This window comes from Hemitrygon akajei, chromosome 15 (assembly GCF_048418815.1).
Source record: "Hemitrygon akajei chromosome 15, sHemAka1.3, whole genome shotgun sequence".
Taxonomy (NCBI): Eukaryota; Metazoa; Chordata; class Chondrichthyes; order Myliobatiformes; family Dasyatidae; genus Hemitrygon; species Hemitrygon akajei.
This window is the reverse complement of record NC_133138.1, coordinates 3,676,447-3,697,401: the sequence shown is the minus strand read 5'-3', so window position 1 is coordinate 3,697,401 and position 20,955 is coordinate 3,676,447. Positions and strand designations below refer to the sequence as shown.

At 46.4% G+C, this 20,955-nt stretch overlaps 1 protein-coding gene across 1 annotated transcript in view; it reads right to left on the bottom strand.

Moving 5' to 3' along the window:
* The window catches only part of flt4 (fms related receptor tyrosine kinase 4), a 281,525-nt gene that overhangs the window by 50,945 nt on the left and 209,625 nt on the right, over nucleotides 1–20,955 (bottom strand). Inside the window, exons 15-20 of the mRNA XM_073067065.1 lie at nucleotides 16,993–17,124; nucleotides 12,001–12,122; nucleotides 7,097–7,232; nucleotides 6,915–7,019; nucleotides 2,968–3,081; nucleotides 2,183–2,271 (exon numbers count right to left, since the gene is read on the bottom strand). Of these exons, the coding sequence (XP_072923166.1) occupies nucleotides 2,183–2,271; nucleotides 2,968–3,081; nucleotides 6,915–7,019; nucleotides 7,097–7,232; nucleotides 12,001–12,122; nucleotides 16,993–17,124 (698 nt within the window). The remainder of the gene's footprint in view (nucleotides 1–2,182; nucleotides 2,272–2,967; nucleotides 3,082–6,914; nucleotides 7,020–7,096; nucleotides 7,233–12,000; nucleotides 12,123–16,992; nucleotides 17,125–20,955) is intronic.

Here is a 20,955-nt window from a genome sequence, read left to right as displayed (position 1 = left end):
ACTGGAAACTGTGGGGCTGTGAGGTAAAAAAGCACAGGAGGGGACTGATTGGGCAGCTTTTTGGAACAGACCACAATGGCTAGTTGGATTTCTGATGTCCTACAAGATAGAGTCATATAACACCACAGCAAAGTAACAGGACCTTCAGCCCAACTAGACTGTGCCAAACTCTCATTCTGCTTTGTTCCATCAACCCACACATGGACCACAGTCCTTCATATGCCTCCCATCCATGTAGTTATCGAATCCTCTTTAAACGGTGTGCATCCACCACCTCAGCTGGCAGCTCGTTCCACACTCTCACCATCTTCGGAGTGAAGAAGTTCACTCTCATGATCCCCTAAACATTTCACCTTTCATTCTTAACCTATGACCTCTAGTTCTAGTCTCACCTAACTTCAATAGAAAAGCTGCTTGCATTTACCCTATCTATACCCCTCATAATTTTGTATACCTCCATCAAATCTCCCCTCAATCTCCTATGCTCCACAGAATAAAGGCCCAACCTATTCAAACTTTCCCTGTAACTCAGGTCCTCAAGTCCTGGCAACATCCTTGTAAACTTTCTCTGCACTCTTTCAATTTTATTGACATCTTGCCTGTCGGTAGATGACCAGAACTGCACACAATACTCCAAATCAGGCTTCACCGATGTCTTATAGAACTTCAATATAACATCCCAATTCCTGTACTCAACACTTTGATTTACCAAGGCCAATGTGCTCTCTTTATGACCCTCTTTACGATCTGATGTTCCAGATGCGTTCTCCTCCATTTTTAGAGGGTGGCAATGCATCAGGGAGGGCAAATGGAGGACGTACATTTTCAGATGCTGTACAGCCACGCCATCCTGTACAGTTCCAGGATCTGATGGCTGTGAAACTTGGGATTCTCTGGGTAGGATGGAGGCCTGAAGTTTGTGAGGAGTCTGAAGCCAAGGGGAGGTCTGGAGCAGCCTGCCTTGGAGTCAGAGTTAGAGAGAGAGAGGTGTGTGTGTGTGTGTGTGTGTGTGTGTGTTTTTTTTGTGTGTGTGTGTGTGTGTGTGTGTGTGAGAGAGAGAGAGAGATGGGGAGAGAGAGAAAGGGGAGAGGGAGAGAGAGAAAGGGGAGAGGGAGAGAGAGAGAGAAAGTGGCAGGGAGAGAGAGAGAAGGTGAGAGGGAGAGGGAGGGAGAGAGAGAGAGATAGGGAGGGAGAGAGATAGGGAGGGGGAGAGAGATAGGGAGGGGGAGAGAGAGAGATGGGGAGAGAGAGGGGAGAGAGGGAGATGGAGAGAGAGAGAAAGGGGAAGAGAGGGAGAGGGAGAGAGAGAGAGAGGGAGAGAGAGAGAAAGAGGCAGGGAGAGAGAGAGAAGGTGAGAGGGAGAGAGAGAGATAGGGAGGGAGGGAGAGAGATAGGGAGGGGGAGAGAGAGATAGGGAGGGGGAGAGAGAGGGGGAGAGAGAAAGAGGCAGGGAGAGAGAGAGGGTGAGAGGGAGAGAGAGAGGGAGGGCAGGGAGGGAGGAACAGGGCTCGGTGTGTGTGTGTTAAAGAAGGTGGGAAAGTGGCTTGTTTTATTGTTTATTGTGGCTGTTTCTGTTGTCCTGCTGAACACAGAACATCGAACACTGCAGCACAGTAAAGGCCCTTCAGCTCAGAATGCTGTATCAACCTTTTAACCTGCTCTAAGATCAATCTAACCCTTCTCTCCCACATAGCCCTCCATTTTTCTATCATCCACGTGCCTATCTAACAGTCTTTTAAATATCTCTAATGTATCTGCCTCTACCAGCACCCCTGGCAGGGTGTTCCACACACCCACCACTCTCCAAGTAAAAAAACTGAGCTCTGACATCCCCTTTTATACTTTCCTCCACTCACCTAAAAAATTATGCGTTCTTATATTAGCTGTTGTGGGAGTGAATGGTGCAATGGCTCTGGAATGTGTGGAGATACTTGCAGACCGTCCTTGGGTTGTGTAGGTGGTTTACACACGTCTTGAATTTCACTGCGTGTTTCAATGTATACGTGATCAGTAAATGTAAATCTGAATCCCGTATGGTTCCAGCATTTGGAATCTCGCCAGGGCTGGTGGTAGAGGCAGTGAGGGTTGGGATTCTGTGGGAAAGGTGGGAGGGCTGGATAAACTGAACATATTCAACATCTGGCAACACAGCGAAAAGACAAAGTGTAAAGGCAGGTGTTACCCGGCAGGGGATGAAGTCTTCCCGCTTGTTCCTCAGGTAGTTGGAGAGGTTTCCGTATTTGCAGTATTCCACGATTACCATCAGGGGCCCTGCAGCGGATAAGGACAGGCTGGTTACAAGAGAAACATCACCCACAATTACAACTCTTATGAAGGAGCCTCACTTGTTCAGAAAACACACGGTTCAGGAAGACAGCTCACCACCTTCTTCTCTAGGGCATTTAAATGTGAAGATCACATCTCTTTAAAAATCATGCCATTTGGCACCTATCAATCTGTGAGGTTCACTGGGAACTGTCAGGTGTAATAAGATGGGTCAAGGAGCTGAGGGAGATGGACAAAAGGTGCGGAGGGGGAAGGGGAGAGCCTAACTAAATACTTTGAGGATATGATGAAACAAATTGGCGAAGGCAGAGCAGTGGATGAGGAGAATTTGGGTGTTAAACAAGGTGCCCCATGGTAGGCTCATTCAGACATGGGAACCTATAGTGTAGGACCAGAGGGCACAGCCATGGATGTCCATTCAAAACAAAGATGAGGAGGAAATTCTTTATCAAGAGGGTGATGAATCTGTGGAATTCACTGCTACAGACGGCTGTGGACGTCAAGTCATTAAGAATATTTAAAGCAGAGGTTGACAGGTTCTTCATTAGCCAGGGCGTCAAAGGTTATGGGGAGAAGGCAGGAGAATGGGGTTGAGAGGGATAATACATCGGCCGTGATGGAATAATAGAGTGGACTCGATGTGCTGAATGGCCTAAATCTACTCCTGTGGTGTTACTATACCATTTGCTTTGGTGCAGGCTCCCAGCAGGTTAACAACATTGAGGTGGTTTCCAATGTGGATGAGGATCTTCAGTTCAGACATCAGGGCTTTGTGCTCATTGGCTGTGGCTCCATCTAAACAACAAAGAATCACAGCACATTAACCCTTGTTAGTATTGTCACTGCTCTCCACGGATACCAGTCCTCACATTTCCACCAATGGCAGCATGGCGTCAGTCTCAAATTTACGCGTGATTGGGAGGGGAGTTGGGGGACTTTGGGGTTCTAACATTTAACTGTCATTCATTCTTTATGGGCACTCCTCTGTTTTAGTGGATGGTTGCAAAGAAAAAGCATTTTAGGATGTACATTGTACACATTTCTCTAGTATTAAATGTACCTTTGATTTTGCCCCCCTCATGTTAGCTATTTCCCACCTGGGGAAAAGACTCTAGCTGTCAACTCACCTAAGCCTCTTATCATCTTGTACACCTATATCAAGTCATCTCTCATTCTCCTTCGCTCCAAAGAGAAAAGCCCTAGCTTGTTGAATCGTTCCTCATAAGACATGGTCTCTAATCCAGGCAGCATCCTGGTAAATCTCCTCTGCATCCTCTCTAATCCAGGCAGCATCCTGGTAAATCTCCTCTGCACCCTATCTAATCCAGGCAGCATCCTGGTAAATCTCCTCTGCACCCTCTCTAATCCAGGCAGCATCCTGGTAAATCTCCTCTGCATCCTCTCTAAAACTTCTCCAATTTTAATGTTTTAATGGGATTCACAACCCACTGAACCCACCAGCCTCTGCACAAGTGCCACGGGTAGGATTGGTATTCAATGGGTATCCTTGTAACCATAAACACAGGAGATTCTGCAGGTGCTGGAACTCCAGAGCAACACAAGATGCTGGAGGAATTCAGCAGATCAGGCAGCATCCAAGGAAATGGTCAACATTTCAGGTTGAGGCCTTTCATCAGGACTGGAAAAGAAGGGGCATGCTGAACTTCCCTTCTAGTCCTGATGAAGGGTCTTGGCCCAAAATGTCGACTGCTTATTCCTCTTCATAGATGCTACCTGACCTGCTGACTTCCCCCAGCATTTTGTGTGAGGTTATTGGTTCCTCAAGGTTGTTATAGCTAGGGGTGGTGATGGGGACAAGCTCCTACTACCTATTAAATGCTCCTGTAAGCAACTCAAACAGCCTCTGACAACCAAGTTCAGCTCCTGGCCTTCACGTGTGCCTTAGCTACTAAGCCCAGTGAAACCATTTCTTCTAACAGAAGAAGGGGCAAAGGCAGGCTACTGGCACCTTAAAACCCTGATCTCAAACCTACACTACCTTGTGGCTATGCCCACACATGGGGAAGGCATCAGAAGTAAATCCCAGAGGAAATCTCTGGAGCTGGAGACCCCACGGTAGACCCGAACCGACGGAAGCCTCAATGATGTTGTAGCCACATAGCCTTTTACGTCAGGATAACACTGTGGGAAGTGACTGGCAGCAGACATTTATGGTGTCATAGATTACTGGATGTAGGTCTGACGTCAACTGAGGATCTGACTGGATCACTTGGTCAGTGTCGACCACATCAGTACGAGGTTGTGCAAGTGCAGCAAGGGAGGGGTTAAAATGGTGTGCTGACATGGTAGCACTGTGAGGTGTCACAGCATGAAGTGACTATCGTAATGCTTAACAGAACCAGTGATCGGGGTTCAATTCCTGCTGCTGTCTGTAAAGAGCTAGTACTTTATCCCCATGACCATGTGGATTTCCTCCAAGTGCTCTGGTCTCCCCCCATATTCCACAGATGTACAGGTTAGGGTGAGTAAGTTGTGGATATACTATGTTAGCGCCAGGAGCACTGCAACACTTGCGGGCTGCACCCAGCACATCCTCCGACTGCATTGGTCGCAGAAACAACGCGTTTCACTGTCTGTTTTGATGTGCGTGTGACAAATAAAGCTAATCTTTACTTGAACGTTGAGATGGGGAGAGGGAGAGGGTGTGTAGGTGGTGGGGGGAGCACAGGAAAAGCTGTGGTGGTTGAGCAGAAGGATTAGGAAGGGATGATTCAAGATTTAAGATTGTCATACTTCAGTACACCAGTGTGAAGGAGAACAAAATGATCATTTCACTGGATGCTGCATAAAAAACAATAAGCATAAAGAATATTAAAAAATTAAAAACAACACAATAAATATAACTCCATAAAAGCATCCTATAAAACACAGGTAACACAGACTGATTGTGTTACAGGTGATGTGTACTTGATGGTGACTGGGGGTGTGCATGGTGGGTGGGATCCTTCATGATGTTACAGCCCTTTCCCGACACCTCTCTGTATGGATGCTCTTGACGGCGGGCAGGCTCAAGTGGTGTTGTAGAGGCTTCCTGTTCACCACAGCGCAGTGTCTGTAACCAATGCTGAATATGGTGATGAGGAAAGAGGTCAGGGAAGGGTAGATGAGGTAGGGAGGGGGGTGAAAGCTTGGCTGATGGGTGTTCGGCACTGAGAGTGTGCGTACACACACCCACACACACCACCCCCCTGGTGAGGGTGTGAACTGCTGACGGGTGTTCGGCACTGAGAGAGTGTGTACACACACACACACACACACACACACACACACACACACACACACACACACACACACACACACACACACACACACACACACACACACACACACACACACACACACACACACACACACACACCGTGAGGGGGTGAATGGCTGACGGGTGTTCGGCACTGAGAGAGTGTGTACACACACACACACCCTGGTGAGGAAGTGAAAGCTTGTCTGACGGGTGTTCGGCACTGAGAGAGTGTGTACACACACACACACACCCCCTGGTGAGGAAGTGAAAGCTTGTCTGATGGGTGTTTGGCACTGAGAGAGTGTGTACACACACACACACACACACACACACACCCTGGTGAGGAAGTGAAAGCTTGTCTGACGGGTGTTCGGCACTGAGAGAGTGTGTACACACACACACACACACACACACACACACACCCCCTGGTGAGGAAGTGAAAGCTTGTCTGATGGGTGTTTGGCACTGAGAGAGTGTGTACACACACACACACACACACACACACACCCTGGTGAGGAAGTGAAAGCTTGTCTGACGGGTGTTCGGCACTGAGAGAGTGTGTACACACACACACACACACACCCCCTGGTGAGGAAGTGAAAGCTTGTCTGATGGGTGTTCGGCACTGACAGAGTGTGTACACACACACACACCCCCCCTGGTGAGGGGGTGAACTGCTGACGGGTGTTCGGCACTGACAGAGTGTGTACACACACACACACACACCCCCCCGGTGAGGAAGTGAAAGCTTGTCTGACGGGTGTTCGGCACTGAGAGAGTGTGTACACACACACACACACCCCCCCTGGTGAGGAAGTGAAAGCTTGTCTGATGGGTGTTTGGCACTGAGAGAGTGTGTACACACACACACACACCCCCTGGTGAGGAAGTGAAAGCTTGTCTGACGGGTGTTCGGCACTGAGAGAGTGTGTACACACACACACACACACCCTGGTGAGGAAGTGAAAGCTTGTCTGAAGGGTGTTCGGCACTGACAGTGTACACACACACACACACACACACACACACACACACACACACACACACACACACACACACACACACACACACACACACACACACACACACACACACACACACACACACACACACACACACACACACACACACAGAGCCTGGTGAGGAAGTGAAAGCTTGTCTGACAGGTGTTTGGCACTGACAGAGTGTGTACACACACACACACACACACACCCCCTGGTGAGGAAGTGAAAGCTTGTCTGACGGGTGTTTGGCACTGAGAGAGTGTGTACACACACACACACACACACACACACACACACACCCTGGTGAGGAAGTGAAAGCTTGTCTGACGGGTGTTCGGCACTGAGAATTCACTCAGACTCACCTTTCAGCATCTTCACAGCTACAGTCCTGCAGCTGCTGCTCTTGTCGATTCCGAAGGCCGAAGCCTCTACCACCTTCCCGAAGGCTCCATGACCCAGCGTCTTTCCTGAGGGAACACATGCGTGAGCAGTGAAGAAACAGGCCGAACAAGTTGTGCTGACAACCAGAGGGAAGGACACTCACCTAACCGAAGTCGGTCCCGAGGAAACTCCCACTTGCTGGAGTCGTAGGGCAGGTACTCACTCTGTTCATCCAGAGGTACCTCACCTGGATCCATGATAATGGACAGGTATCCGGTTTTGATGTCGGCTGGATTGGTCTGCAACAAGAAACATTGTCAGGCTCAGCTGCTATCTGAACAAATACTGTATGTTTGATGATATCTCTCCCCAGAAGGGTTTGACAATTGTCTAAGAGAAGAGTAGCTTTGTCACATCTACAATGAAACATCAAAGCATAGTGAGGGTGTCATTTGCATCATATACAAAGAGTGTTGTCACAGGAAAGCAGCATCCATCGTCAGGGACCCCCACCACCCAGGCCACGCTCTCTTCTCACTGCTGCCATCCATCGTCAGGGACCCCCACCACCCGGGCCACACTCTCTTCTCACTGCTGCCATCAGGGACCCCCACCACCCGGGCCACGCTCTCTTCTCACTGCTGCCATCAGGGACCCCCACCACCCGGGCCACGCTCTCTTCTCACTGCTGCCATCAGGGACCCCCACCACCCGGGCCACGCTCTCTTCTCACTGCTGACATCCATCGTCAGGGACCCCCACCACCCGGGCCACGCTCTCTTCTCACTGCTGCCATCCATCGTCAGGGACCCCCACCACCCAGGCCATGCTCTCTTCTCACTGCTGCCATCAGGAAGAAGGTACAAGAGCCTCACATCAGAAGGTTCAGAAACAGTTATTACCCCTCAACCATCAGACTCCTGAACCAGAGGGGATAACTTCACTCACCCCAACATTGCACTGTTCCCACAACCTATGGACTCACTTTCAAGGACTCTTCATCTCATATTATTTATTTATTTAATGAGATTCGGCATGGGGTCAGCCCTTCCAGCTTTCGAGCTGTGCCACCCAGTAACCCCGTTCTCGACACTTATTGTTTTTTTCTGTATTTGCAGTTTGCTGTCTTTTGGTTGTTTTCCCATCTTTGTTGTGCGCGGCTTTTCATTGAGTCTATTGTGTTTCTTTATATTTACTGTGAAAGCCCGCAAGAAAATGAATTTCAGGGTTGTACACGGTGACGTATACAATATGCAGTTTTATAATAAACTTATTTTGAACTTTGAACACAGCCCAAGGATGTCCTGGGGGCAGACTACAAAAGTCACTATGCTTTTGGCTCCAACACAGCTTGCCCCAAACCTACTACTGAAGGGCACAAAGCCCTTCATACCCCTCCCATCCATATGGTTATCCAAACTTCTCTAAAATGCTGCAATCAAACCGGCATCCACCACTTGTGCTGGCAGCCCATTCCACACTCACACCACCCTCTGAGTGAAAAAGTTCCCCATCAAGCTCCTCTTAAGCATTTCACCTTTCACCCTTAACCCATGACCTCTATTTCTAGTCTCACCCAACCTCAGTGCAAAAAGCCTGCTTGCACAGACCCCATCAACACTCCTCATAGTTTTGTACATTCTATCAAATCTCCCCTAATTCGCCTATGCTCCAGGGAATAAAGTGCTAAGCCATTCAACCTTTCCCTGAAACTCAGGAGGGTGGAATTACACACTGCACAGGGAGATGGAACTGGAACTGGCTTATTAACGTCACATGCACTGAGATAACAGAGAAAAGATTCTGCACGTGATCCAAGCAGATAATTCCATACATAAGTGTATCAAGGAGGTAAACTGGAAAACAGAATGAAGAACCTACACTCCGTGGCTACGTAATTAGGTACACCAGCTCATTAATGCAAATATCTAATCAGCCAATCATGTGACCATTAGACATAGAAGCAGAATTCGGCTATTCAGCCCATTGAGTCTGTTCTGCCATTCCATCATGGCTGATCCTGGATCCCACTAACCTCCATACGCCTGCTTTCTCACCATGTACTTTGATGCCCTGACCGATCAGTAAACTATCAACTTCTGCCTTAAATATACCCATGGACTTGGCCTCCACTGCAGTCTGTGGCAGAGCATTCTACAGGTTCACTGCTCTCTGACTAAAAAAATTAATTCCTCTGTTCTAAAAGGTCACTGCTCAATTTTGAGTTCTGGATAGCTCCACCTTAAGAAGCCTCCTCTCCACATCCACCTCTGCACTCATCCTTTCTGAGATATGGGCCCAAAACTATTGACAATACTCCAAGTGTCTTATAAAGGCTCAGCATTATCTCCTTGCTTTTATATTCCATTCCCCTTCAAATGAATGCCAACGTTGCATTTGGCTTCTCTACCACAGACTCAATCTGTAAATTAACCTTCTGGAAGTCTTGCACACATACTCCTAAGTCCCTCTGCTCCTCTGATGTTTGAACCGTCTCCCCATTTAGATAACATTTCGCAATATTGTTCCTTCTATCAAAATCATACATTTCCCAACACTCTATTCAATTGCCACTTTTTTGCCCATTTTTCCAATTTGTCTAAGTCCTTCTGCAATTGCATTGCTTCCTCAGCACTACCTCCCCCTCAACCTATCTTCATATCATCTGCAAACTTTGCCACAAACCCATCAATTCCATTATCTAAATCATTGATAAACAATGTGAAAAGTAGCAGTCCCAGTATTGACCCTTGAGGAACACCACTAGTCACTGGCAGCCAACCAGAAAAGGCCCCCTTTATTCTGACTTGCTGCCTCTTGCCTGTCAGCCACCCCGCTATCATGTCAGTATCTTTCCTATAATGGCATAGGATTTTATCTTGTTAAATAGACTTGTGTGTAGCATCTTATCAAACGCCTTCTGAAAATCCATGTAAATGACATCCACTGCCTCTCCTTTGTCCATCCTGCTTGTTACTTCCTTGAAGAACTCTAACAGATTTGTCAGGCAAGATTTCTCTTCACAGAAACCATGACGACTTTGACTTATGTTATTATTAGTCTCCAAGTACCCTGAAACCACAACCTTAATAACAGACTCCAACACTTTCCCAACCACTGAGGTTCGGCTAACTGGCCTCTAATTTCCTTCCTTTTGCCTTCCTCCCTTCTTAAAGAGTGGAGTGACATGTGCCAGCAACCCAGTGCATAAAAGCATCTAGACATGGTCAAGAGGTTCAGTTGTAGTTCAGACTAAACATCAGAATAGAGAAGAAATGTGATCTAAGTGATTTTGACCGTGGAATGATTGTTGGTGCCAGACGGGGTGGTTTGAGTATCCCAGAAACTGCTGATCACCTGAGATTTTCAAACTCAACAGTCTAGATTTTTCAGAGTATGGTGAGAAAAAACAAAAAAATACCCAGTGAGCAGCAGTTCTGTGGGCAAAGACACCTTGTTAATGAGAGGGGTCAGAGGGGAATGGCCAGACGGGTTCAAACTGACAGGAAGGTGACAGCAACTCAACTAATCATGCGTTACAACAGTGGTGTGCAGAAGAGCATCTCAGAATGCACAACACATCAAATCTTGAAGTGGATGGGCTGCAGCAGTAGAATACCATAAACTTTCACTCAGTAGCAACTTTATTATTTACAGGAGGTACCTAATAAAGTGGTCATTGGGTGTAATGTCACAGTTTCAGAGAAAGTGCAGTGAGGGTAGAGAAAGTGCAAAGGTCACTACAAGCTAGACAGTGAAATCAGGAGTCTATCTTTTTGTTTTTGGGAGGTCCATTCAAGAGACACTGGAGCCCCTGAGGGCACTTCTGGAGTTGGAGGACTGTTCATGTGAATGGGTGGGATGGAGGAAAGGGACCTGTTTTTCTGTTGTTGTTTTGATGTTTGTGTTCTGTGTTGTTCTGCTGAGCATTGTGGGTATGCTATGTTGGCAAAGGATTGTATGGCAACACTTGCAAGCTGCCCCCGGCACATCGTTGGATTGGCTGTAAATGCAAATGACGTATGTTTTGATGTACATGTGATCAATAAATCTGAATCCCAACAGCGGCATAGAAGCTGACTTGAGCCTGGCAGTAGGTACCTTCTACCAGATGGTATTGGTTGGTATTGATTTATTATTTAATACACGTACTGAGGTTCAGTGACAAGCTTGTCTCGCATACTGTTCACACAGATCAGATCATTACACCGTGCATTGAGGTAGAACAAGGGAAAACAATAACAGAATGAAGAATGAAGTGTCACAGTTACAGAGAAAGTGCAGTGCAGGCAGACAATAAGGTGCAAGGTCATAAGAGGCAGATTGTGAGGACAAGAGCCCATCCGTCATCATATAGAGGCCTTGATCGTGTGAATAGTCAGAGGCTTTTCCCCAGGGCTGAAATGGCTAGCATGAGAGGGCACAGTTTTAAGGTGCTGGGGAGTAGGTACAGAGGAGATGTCAGGGCTAAGTTTTTTTACACAGAGAGTGGTGAGTGTGTGGAATGGGCTGCCGGTGACGGTGGTGGAGGTGGAAACGATAGGGTCTTTTAAGGGACTCCTGGATGGCTACATGGAGCTTAGAAAAATAGAGGGCTATGGGTAAAGCCTAGGTAGTTCTAAGGTAGGGACATGTTCGGCACAGCTTTGTGGGCCGAAGGGCCTGTATTGTGCGAAGGTTTTCTATGTTTCTAACACTGGGATAGAAGCTTCTTTGAGCCTGATGGTATGAGCTTTCAGGCTTTTGTATGTTCTGTCTGATGGGAGAAGGAAGAATGTCTGGGGTGCTGGGGTCTTTGATTCTGCTGGCTGCTTTACCGAGGCAGCAAGGTGTAGACAGAGTCCATGGAGGAGAGGCTGGTTTGCTTATTTTGAAGGGAGGGATTAGATTTGGAGGTCCTTCATATTGTCATTTTGGAGGTCCCACATTTTAGAAGGGGACTGAGGCCGGTAGAAAGCAATGGGGAGGAAGTTTCACAAACCTGAGGTTTTATAACGTATTAACAGTGTGGAAGCATGCAGAAGTTCTGAGATTTGAATAAATTAAGTGCCAGTCTGAGCTACTTACCCCCAGGAATCTTACCCGCTTGACGTTACAGAAGATGAGGATGAGCAGAATCCAGAAGAAAACGGCGATGACTCCTGTCCCAACTAAGATCACAATCTCGATGTTTGATTTGTCACCACCACCTGTTGTAAGACCATAATATATGGAAGCAGAATTAGGCTATTTGACCCATCGAGTCTACTCCACCATTTCATCATGGTTGATCCAATTTACCTCTCAGCCCCAATCTCCTGCCTTCTCCCTGTATCCCTTCATGCCCTGACAAATCAAGAATCCATCAACATCTGCCTTAACTATACATAAAGACTTGGCCTCCACAGCTGCCTGTGGCAAAGAATTCCTCAGATTCACCACTCTCTGGCTAAAGAAATTCATCCTCATCTCAGTTCAAAATGAACACCCTTCTTTTCTGAGGCTGTGTCCTTTGGTCCTAGACACTCCCACCATAGGAAACATCCTCTTCACATTCACTCTTTCAAGGCCTTTCACCATTCATAGGGTCACCCCTCAGTCTTCTGAATTTCAGCGAGTACAGGCCATCAAACACTCTACATATGACAAGCCGTTCAATCCTGGAATCATTTTCGTGAATCTCCTTTGAACCCTCTCCAGTTTCATCACATCCTTTCTAAGATAAGGAGCACAAAACTGCTCACAATACTCCAAGTGAAGCCTCACCAGTGCTTTATAAAGTCTCAACATAACATCCTTGCTTTTATATTCTAGACCTCTTGAAGTGAACGCTAACATCGCATTTGCCTTCCTCACCACAGACTCAACCTGCAAATGAACCTTTAGGGAATCCTGCACAAAGACTCCCAAGTCTCTTTGTAATTCAGTTTTTAAAATTTTAGAAACATAGAAAACCTACAACACAATACAGGCCCTTCGGCCAACAAAGTTGCGCCGAACATTCACTACCTCAGAAATTACTAGGCTTACCTATAGCCCTCTATTTTACTAAGCTCCATGTACTTATCTAAAAGCCTCTTAAAAGACCCTATCATATCCGCCTCCACCACTGTTGCCGGCAGCCCATTCCACGCACTCACCACTCTCTGAGTAAAAAACTTACCCCTGACATCTCCTCTGTACCTACTCCCCAGCACCTTAAACTTATGTCCTCTTGTGGCAACCATTTCAGCCCTGGGAAAAAGCCTCTATCCACACGATCAATGCCTCTCATCATCATTTTCTTTCCATTTTAAAAATAGTCAACCCTTTCATTTCTTCTACCTAAGTGCATGACCATACACTTCCTGACACTGTATTCCATCTGCCATTTCTTTGCCTATTTTCCTAATCTGTCTAAGTCCTTCTGCGTTCTCTCCACTTCCTCAAAACTACCTGCCCCTCCACCTATCTTCATATTGTCTGCAAACTTTGCAACAAAGCCATCAATTCCATCATCCAAATCATTGACATATAACGTAAAAAGAATCGGTCCCAACCCTGTGGAACACCACTAGTCACCGGCAGCCAATCAAAACAGGCTCCCTGTAATCCCATTCTTTGCCTCCTGCCAAACTGCCACTGCTTTATCCATGCTAGAACCTTTCCTGTAATACTATGGACTCGTAGCTTGTTAAACAGCCTCATGTGTGGCACCTTGTCAAAGGCCTTCTGAAAATTGAAGTACACAACATCAACTGATTCTCCCATGTCCACCCTGCTTGTTATTTCTTCAAAAAATTCCAACAGATTTGTCAGGCAAAGATTTCCCTTGGGGAAACCATGCTGACTACGGCCTATTTTACCTTGTGCCTCCAAGTACCCTGAGACCTCATCCTTAATAATTGACTCCAACATCTCTCAACCATTGAAGTCAGACTAACTGGCCTATAGTTTCCTTTCTTCTGCCTCTCTCCCTTCTTGAAGAGTGGAGGGATATTGGCAATATTCCAGTCTTGCGAAACCACTCCAGAATCTAGTGATTCTTTAAAGATAATTTCTAATGCCTCCACTATCTCTTCAGCCACCTCTTTCAGAACTCTGGGGTGTACATCATCTGGTCCAGGTGACGGATCTACCTTCAGACCTTTCAGTTTCCCAAAAATCTTCTGTCTAATGGTAACCACACACTCATTTCATGCATCCTGACACCTAGAATTTTCACCATACTGCAAGTATCTGCCACAGTGAAGACTGATGCAAAATACTTCTTCAGTTCGTCCACCATTTAATTGCCCCCTTTATGACCTCTCCAGCATCGTCTTCCAGCAGTCCGAAATCCAGTCTCGCCTCTCTTCTACACTTCATGCATCTGAAGAAACTTTTGGTATCCTCTTTAATATTATTGGCTAGCTTACTTTCGTATTCCATCTTTACCATCTTAATGTTGACTTTTAAAAGCCTCACAATGCTCTAAGTTCCCACTAATTTTTACTCTATTAAATGCCCTCTCTCTGGCTTTTATGTTGGCTTTGACTTCTCTTGTCAGCCATGGTTGTGTCATCTTTCCTTTAAACTACATCTTTCTCTTTGTGGGGAAGGGTAGGGAGGGGGCAAATCTTCATCACTTCTTATGTCCAGTCCATGATCACACCAGAAACTGTAATTCATTGGAGCAGCATTCCGTCCATCGAGTCTGCATTCAATAATCTACATACATGTGTTTTTTTGAAGAGATTTTGAGGAGCCTTGGTATGTTACCAATGACTTTAGCAAATTTCTACACATGTACCATGGAGAGCATTCTAACTGGTTGCATCAGTCTGGTATGGAAGCTCCAGTGCACGGGACTAGAAGCGGCAGAAAATTGTAAACTCAGCCTGCTCCATCATGGCCTCACTAGCATCAAGGGCATCTTCAAAAGGCGAGGCCTCAAAAAGGTGGCCTCATTAAGAACCTCCATCACCCTCTTCTCATTGCCACCATCACAGAGAGATACAGCAGCCAAAAGACATACACTATACGTTTTAATAACGGCTTCTTGACCAGCACTATCATATCTCTCAATGGACGATTAATCCATGTACACTACCTCTAGACGCTTTTTTTCTTTATTTTGCTCTTTTTTCATTCCTTATAAAGTTATATCTATATAATTTAATAATTATATTAGTTTTAATTTATAGTTTTATATATATAAATAAATAAATAGGCCCTTTTACCCACGATGTTGTACTGACCTTTTAACCTACTCTTAAGATCAATCTAACCCTTTCCTCCTATATAGAGAACTCCTTTTCCTTTTAATTCAAAAAGAATTAGTCAGTGATAGTTTGGGGAGAGAAGGTGAATTGCAATCACTCCAAAGGGTGCTGGGTCCAGGAATAGTGACCTGGGAATGGTGGTGGGAAACCATTTCACCTGTCAGGGGAGGGGCTTGACAGAACTGGAGGACATGATGGTCATGACAGGCCCAGATCCACAGCTCACCCATATCCAGTCCAGGTGCAGGAACACAAATGGGGACACCATTTGGGATTTAGAGGTTGTACTGCACTGTGGGAGGGGTGGTACCGAGGGTGGGGGGGGGGGGGTCACATTGTGGGAGGAGTGTTGCATCGGCCAGTACCATACAACAAGTTCTTGAGCAGGTTCACTGACACCCCGTCCACCTGTCCATTCTGTGGGCAGGAGGAGTCAATGCACCATGCTTTCATGGAATGTGAGAGGTTGCAGACCCTCCTTCTCAAGAGGCTGCTTCTGAGTTTCTGGCTGCACCCTGGTCCTGAGCTCCTCATATGCGGACACCCAGTTCTGAAGGGGGTGGGTCATGAGGACGATCTCCTAGGCCTGGCCAAGATGGCCATTCACGGGTCTAGGTGGCAGAAAATGGAGTGTGCTGCCCAGGCCGACTACCTGCTCCTTTTCCGCGGGTATGTTCATACCCGGTTGTCCTTGAAGAGGGAGCGTGCAGTTGCAGCGGGCGCACTGGGGGAATTCTGGGAGCGGTGCCCCCCCCAAGGGTATTGATTGTTATATAGACGGTAGTAACCATATTTTGAGTATACTTACTGTCTTGTAAATATTGACTATCTGTGCCTTGTGTATATGTGATGTAAATAAACTTTTATAGTTTTGTTAAAAAAAGGAATGGTACTAAGGGAGGGTCACACTGAAGGAGGGGCGGTACTGAGGGAGGGTCACACTGAGGGAGGGGCGGTGCTGAGGGAGGGTCACACTGAGGGGGGGGAAGTACTGAGGGAGAGTCACACTGAGGGAGGGGTGCTACTGAGGGAGGGTCACACTGTATTGGGGGTTACTGAAGGAGGGTCACACTGTGGGAGGGGCGGTACTGAGGGAGGGTCACACTTTGAGAGGGGAAACACTGAGGGAGAATTACAGTTAATATGGATAGAAATACTTGCAATATGCTCAGCTCTGGTTGCCTCATTATAGGAAGGATGTGGACATTTTAGAGATGGTGCAGAGGAGATTCACCAGGATGCTGCCTGGTTTAGAGAGCCTGTCTTATGAGGATAGGTTGAGTGCGGTAGGGATTTTCTCTCTGGAGTGAAGGAGGATGAAAGCTGACTTGATAGAGGTGTACAAGACAATAAGAGGCATAGATCGAGTGGATAGCCAGAGACTTTTTCCAGGGGTAGAAATGGCTCAGACGAAGGGGCACAATTTTTAGAGTAACTGGAGGAAAGTCTAGTGGGGTTATCAGGGGTAGGTCTTTTACACAGAGTGTGTTGGGTGTGTGGAAAGCCCTGCCAGGGTGGTGGTCTGTAATTTTATATGTTCTCTGAAATGGCATGAAGAGCAGGGAGACTTCTATCGCAACTTCTGCAGAAGACTGAGGTATTTTATCGCTTCTCTCACATGGACGTTGACCAGACCTTGACAGACCCTCTTCCGCCCGCAGGTCAGCTCACTGCCCACTCTCCTGGAAACATTCATTGGGTGGGGTGGTGAACAGCAAGCCCTGGGGTGAGGGAAGGTGCTACAGAAATGCAGTGAATTCTTGCTGAGGCAGGTCTGGACCTGGCTCTCCATGGAGAGGCTCTATGTGATCGTTGGTGTGTGCGGACGTTCACTGACCTTGCACAGAGACGAATGCGCTGGAGTTGACACAGCCTTTGGAGTTGCAAGCGACGCAGCGGTACAGTCCAGAATCGTCTTCCTGTGCCCGTGGGATGGTGAGGGTCTGGTTGTGCTCACTGAGGACCACCCCTGTGTTCAAGCACACACTCTGTTAGGTGGGTTGTTCTGAGTGGGTCACAGACCAAAAGAACATATGATACAGGAGCAGAATTATACTACTCAGCCAGCATGGCTGATTTGTCATCTCTCTCAACCCATCCTCCTGCCTTCTCCCTGTAACACTGACACACTGACTAACATATTAACCTCCACTTTAAATATTGCCAATGACATGGCCTCCACAGCCATCTGTGGCAATGAATTCCACAGATCCGTCACCCTCTGGCTAAAGAAATTCTTCATCATAGAGTCATAGAAGAGCACAGCACAGAAATAGGCCCATAGGCCCTTCTAGTCCATGCTTACTCTTATCGACCTGTACCAGAAGTATAGCCCTCCATATGCCTACCATCCATGTACCTATCCAAACTTCTCATAAGCATTGAAATCGAGCTTGCCTGCACTACATGCGCTTGCAGCTTGTTCCACACTCACAACCGAGTGAAGAAATTTCCCCTCATGTTCCCCTTAAACTTTTCACCTTTCACCCTTAACCCATGGCCTCTGGTTGTAGTCCCACCCAACCTCAATGGAAATAACTTGTTTGCATTTACCCTATCTATATCCTTTATAATTTTGTACACCTCTATCAAATCTCCCCTCAATTTTCTATGTTCTATAAAGTCCTAATGTATTCAGTCTTTCCTTATAACTCAGGTCCTCCAGTCCTTGCAATATTCTTGTAAATTTTCTCTGTACTCTTTCAAACTTGTTTAAATCTTTCCTGTAGGTAGGTGACCAAAACTGAACACAACACTCCAAATTAGGCCTCATCAATGTCTTATACAACTTGAACACAAAATCCCAACTCCTGTACTCAATGGTTTGATGTATGAATGCCAATGTGCCAAAAGCCTTCTTTGTGATCCTCCCTAACTGTAATGTCATTTTCAATGAATCTTGGACCTGTATTCCCAGATCCCTTTGTTCTACTGCACTTCTTAGCACCCGACCGTTCACTGTGTCAGACCTACCCTGGTTGGTCCTCTAGAAGTGCAAAACCCCGCACTTGTCTGCGTTAAATTCTATCTGCCATTTTTCAGCTGTTCAGATCCCGCTGCAAGATCTAATTCCTCGCTGTCCACCAACCTTGATGTTAACCTCATTATCATCCAGATCGTTGATATAAATGACAAACGGACCCAGCACTGATCTCTGTGGCACTGGACTAGTCACAGGTCTCCAGTCAGAGAGGCAACCATCTACTACCACTCTCTGGCTTCTCCCACAAAGCCAAAGTCTAATCCAATTTACTACCTCATCTTGAATGCCGAGTGGCTAAAACTTCTTGACCAACCTCTCATGCAGGACCTTATCAAATGCCTTCCTAAAATCCATGTCAACAACATCCACTGCCTTGCCTTCTTCAAATTTCCTGGTAACTTCCTTGAAAAACTCTTTAAGATTGGTTCATACCACATATGAAGCCATGCTGACTGTCCTGAAATCAGTCCAAGTCTATCCAAATACTCATATATCCAGTTGTTTAGAATACCTTCCAGTAACTTTCCCACTACTGACGTCAGACTCACCGGCCTATAATTTCCTGGTTTATTCTTAGAGCCTTTCTTAAACAGTGGAACAACATTGGCTATCCTCCAATCTTCCGGTACCTCACCTTCATTAAGGATGATTTAAATATCTCTGCTAGGGCCCCTGCAATTTCTGCACTTGCCTTCTACAGGTCCGAGGGACCATATTGTCAGGCCCTGGGGATTTACCAAACCTGCTTCACCTTAAGTCAGCAAACACTTCCTCTGTAATCTGTACAGGCTCCATGAAGTCAATACCACTTTCATCTCTGTTTTAAAGGGACACCTTTGTATTCTGAGGCTGGGCCCCCAATATAAGAAACACCCTCTCCACATTCACTCTGTCAATGCCTTTCAAAATTTGATAGGTTTCAATGAGATCTCCCTCCACCCTCATTCTTCTAAACTCCAGTGAGTACAGGCCCAGAGGCCGGCAACATGTCCACAGCCCTGAATGCATCCCAACCTGTATATCTTCAGAATGTGTGAGGGAACTGGAGGTAACCCATGCAGCAACGGGGATTGAACCAGAATCCTACAGCCACCACTGTAAAGTATTATGCTAACTGCTCTGCTAATGTGGTGCCCAATACCTACTTCATTCACAGGAAGGTTCCCATTTGTATCACCGTCTGGTACGGCAATTCAAATGCACAGGAATGCAAGAAGCTGCAGAGAGTAGTGGACATCCCTGCCATTGACTGTATCTACAGGAGATACTACCCACCGTCCATCCCGTGCCATCTCCTCACAGCTACTACTGGGCAGGAGGTACACCACAATGTTCAGGAAGAGCTCCTTTCCTTTGACCATTCGGTTCTTGAGCCACCTGGCAACACGAAGACCACTTGGACTACAATGGATTTAAATCCTTTTTTTTTTGCTCTACTTGTGTATTATGTTTGATTTAGATTTATCTTGTAATTGTTGTTTATATGATGTATGTGCCTGTGATGGTGCTACAACTTAATTTTTATTGCACCTGTGCAGATATGTACCAGCGTAATTGCGGATAAACTCCACTTTGCCTAAAGAACATTACAGCACAGTACAGAGCCTTCAGCACATGATTTTGAGCCGGCTTTTTAAGCTACCCTATGATCAATCCAAGCCTTCCCTCCTACGTAGGCCTCCATTTTTCCATCAGCCATGTGCCAAGAGTTTCTTAAATATCCCTAACGTATCTGTCTCTGCCACCACCCGTGGCAGTGTGTACCACATACCTACCAGTCTCTGTGTAAATAAACATCCGACATCCCCCCTATAGTTTCCTCAAATCACCTTAAAATAATGCCCTCTCATATTAATCATATCTCCCCTGGGAAAAAGTCTTATTCTGCTCACTCGGTCTATGCCTCTAATCATCTTGTACACCTTTATTGTCACTTCTCATTTTCTTTCATTCCAGAGAGAAAAGCTCTAGTTTGCTCAACCTTTCCTCAAAAGACATGTTCTCTAATTCATGCAGCATCCTGGTAAATCTCATCCAAACCCTCTCCAAAGCCACCACAATCCTTCCTATAATGAGATGACCAGAACTGAACACAATTCTCCAAGTGTGGTGTAACCAGAGTTTTATAGTGCTGCAATATTACCTTGCGGCTCTTTAATTCAATTCCCCCAACCTATGAAGGCAAATGTGCCATACACCTTGTTAACTACCCTATCAACTTCAAATATTTGTAAAGTTCCTGTTGAACTTGGCCCCAGTATCAGGCCAGTTCTCTCCATTCCCCTGTGCTACATCTGCCTGTTCCCTTCCCTTCATGTTTTACACTCACCAATCCCTTGCATCAAACATTTTCATGGTTAAACGTCCCCTTTAAATATCCTCTCACCCCTTTTGATACCAAACAGAGCAGTCTCAGCTTCCCCAGTCTCCCAAGCTTACACAAGAGAGTCAGTGATGGGGGGGGGGGGAGCACTGTGGGAGGGGATTCAGTGGGTGGGGAGAGTTGATGATGAGGGGAAGAGTATCCTTGGGCTGTGGGATGGGTTGATGTTGGACTGCTGAAAAATGATGCTGATGTGGTAGTATTGGGAGACAAAGAAATGGCAGATGAACTTAATCAGTATCTTGCATTAGTCTTAACTGTGCAAGACACTCGCGGTGTGCCAGAGGTCCGTGGTGTCAGGGAGAGGAGTGAGTGCCATTGCTATTACATAGGAAAAGGTGCTAGGCAAACTCAAAGGTCTTAAGGTGAATATGTCACCTGGACTAGATGAACTACATCCCAGAGTCTTAAGAGAGGGTCCCAAAGAGATAACA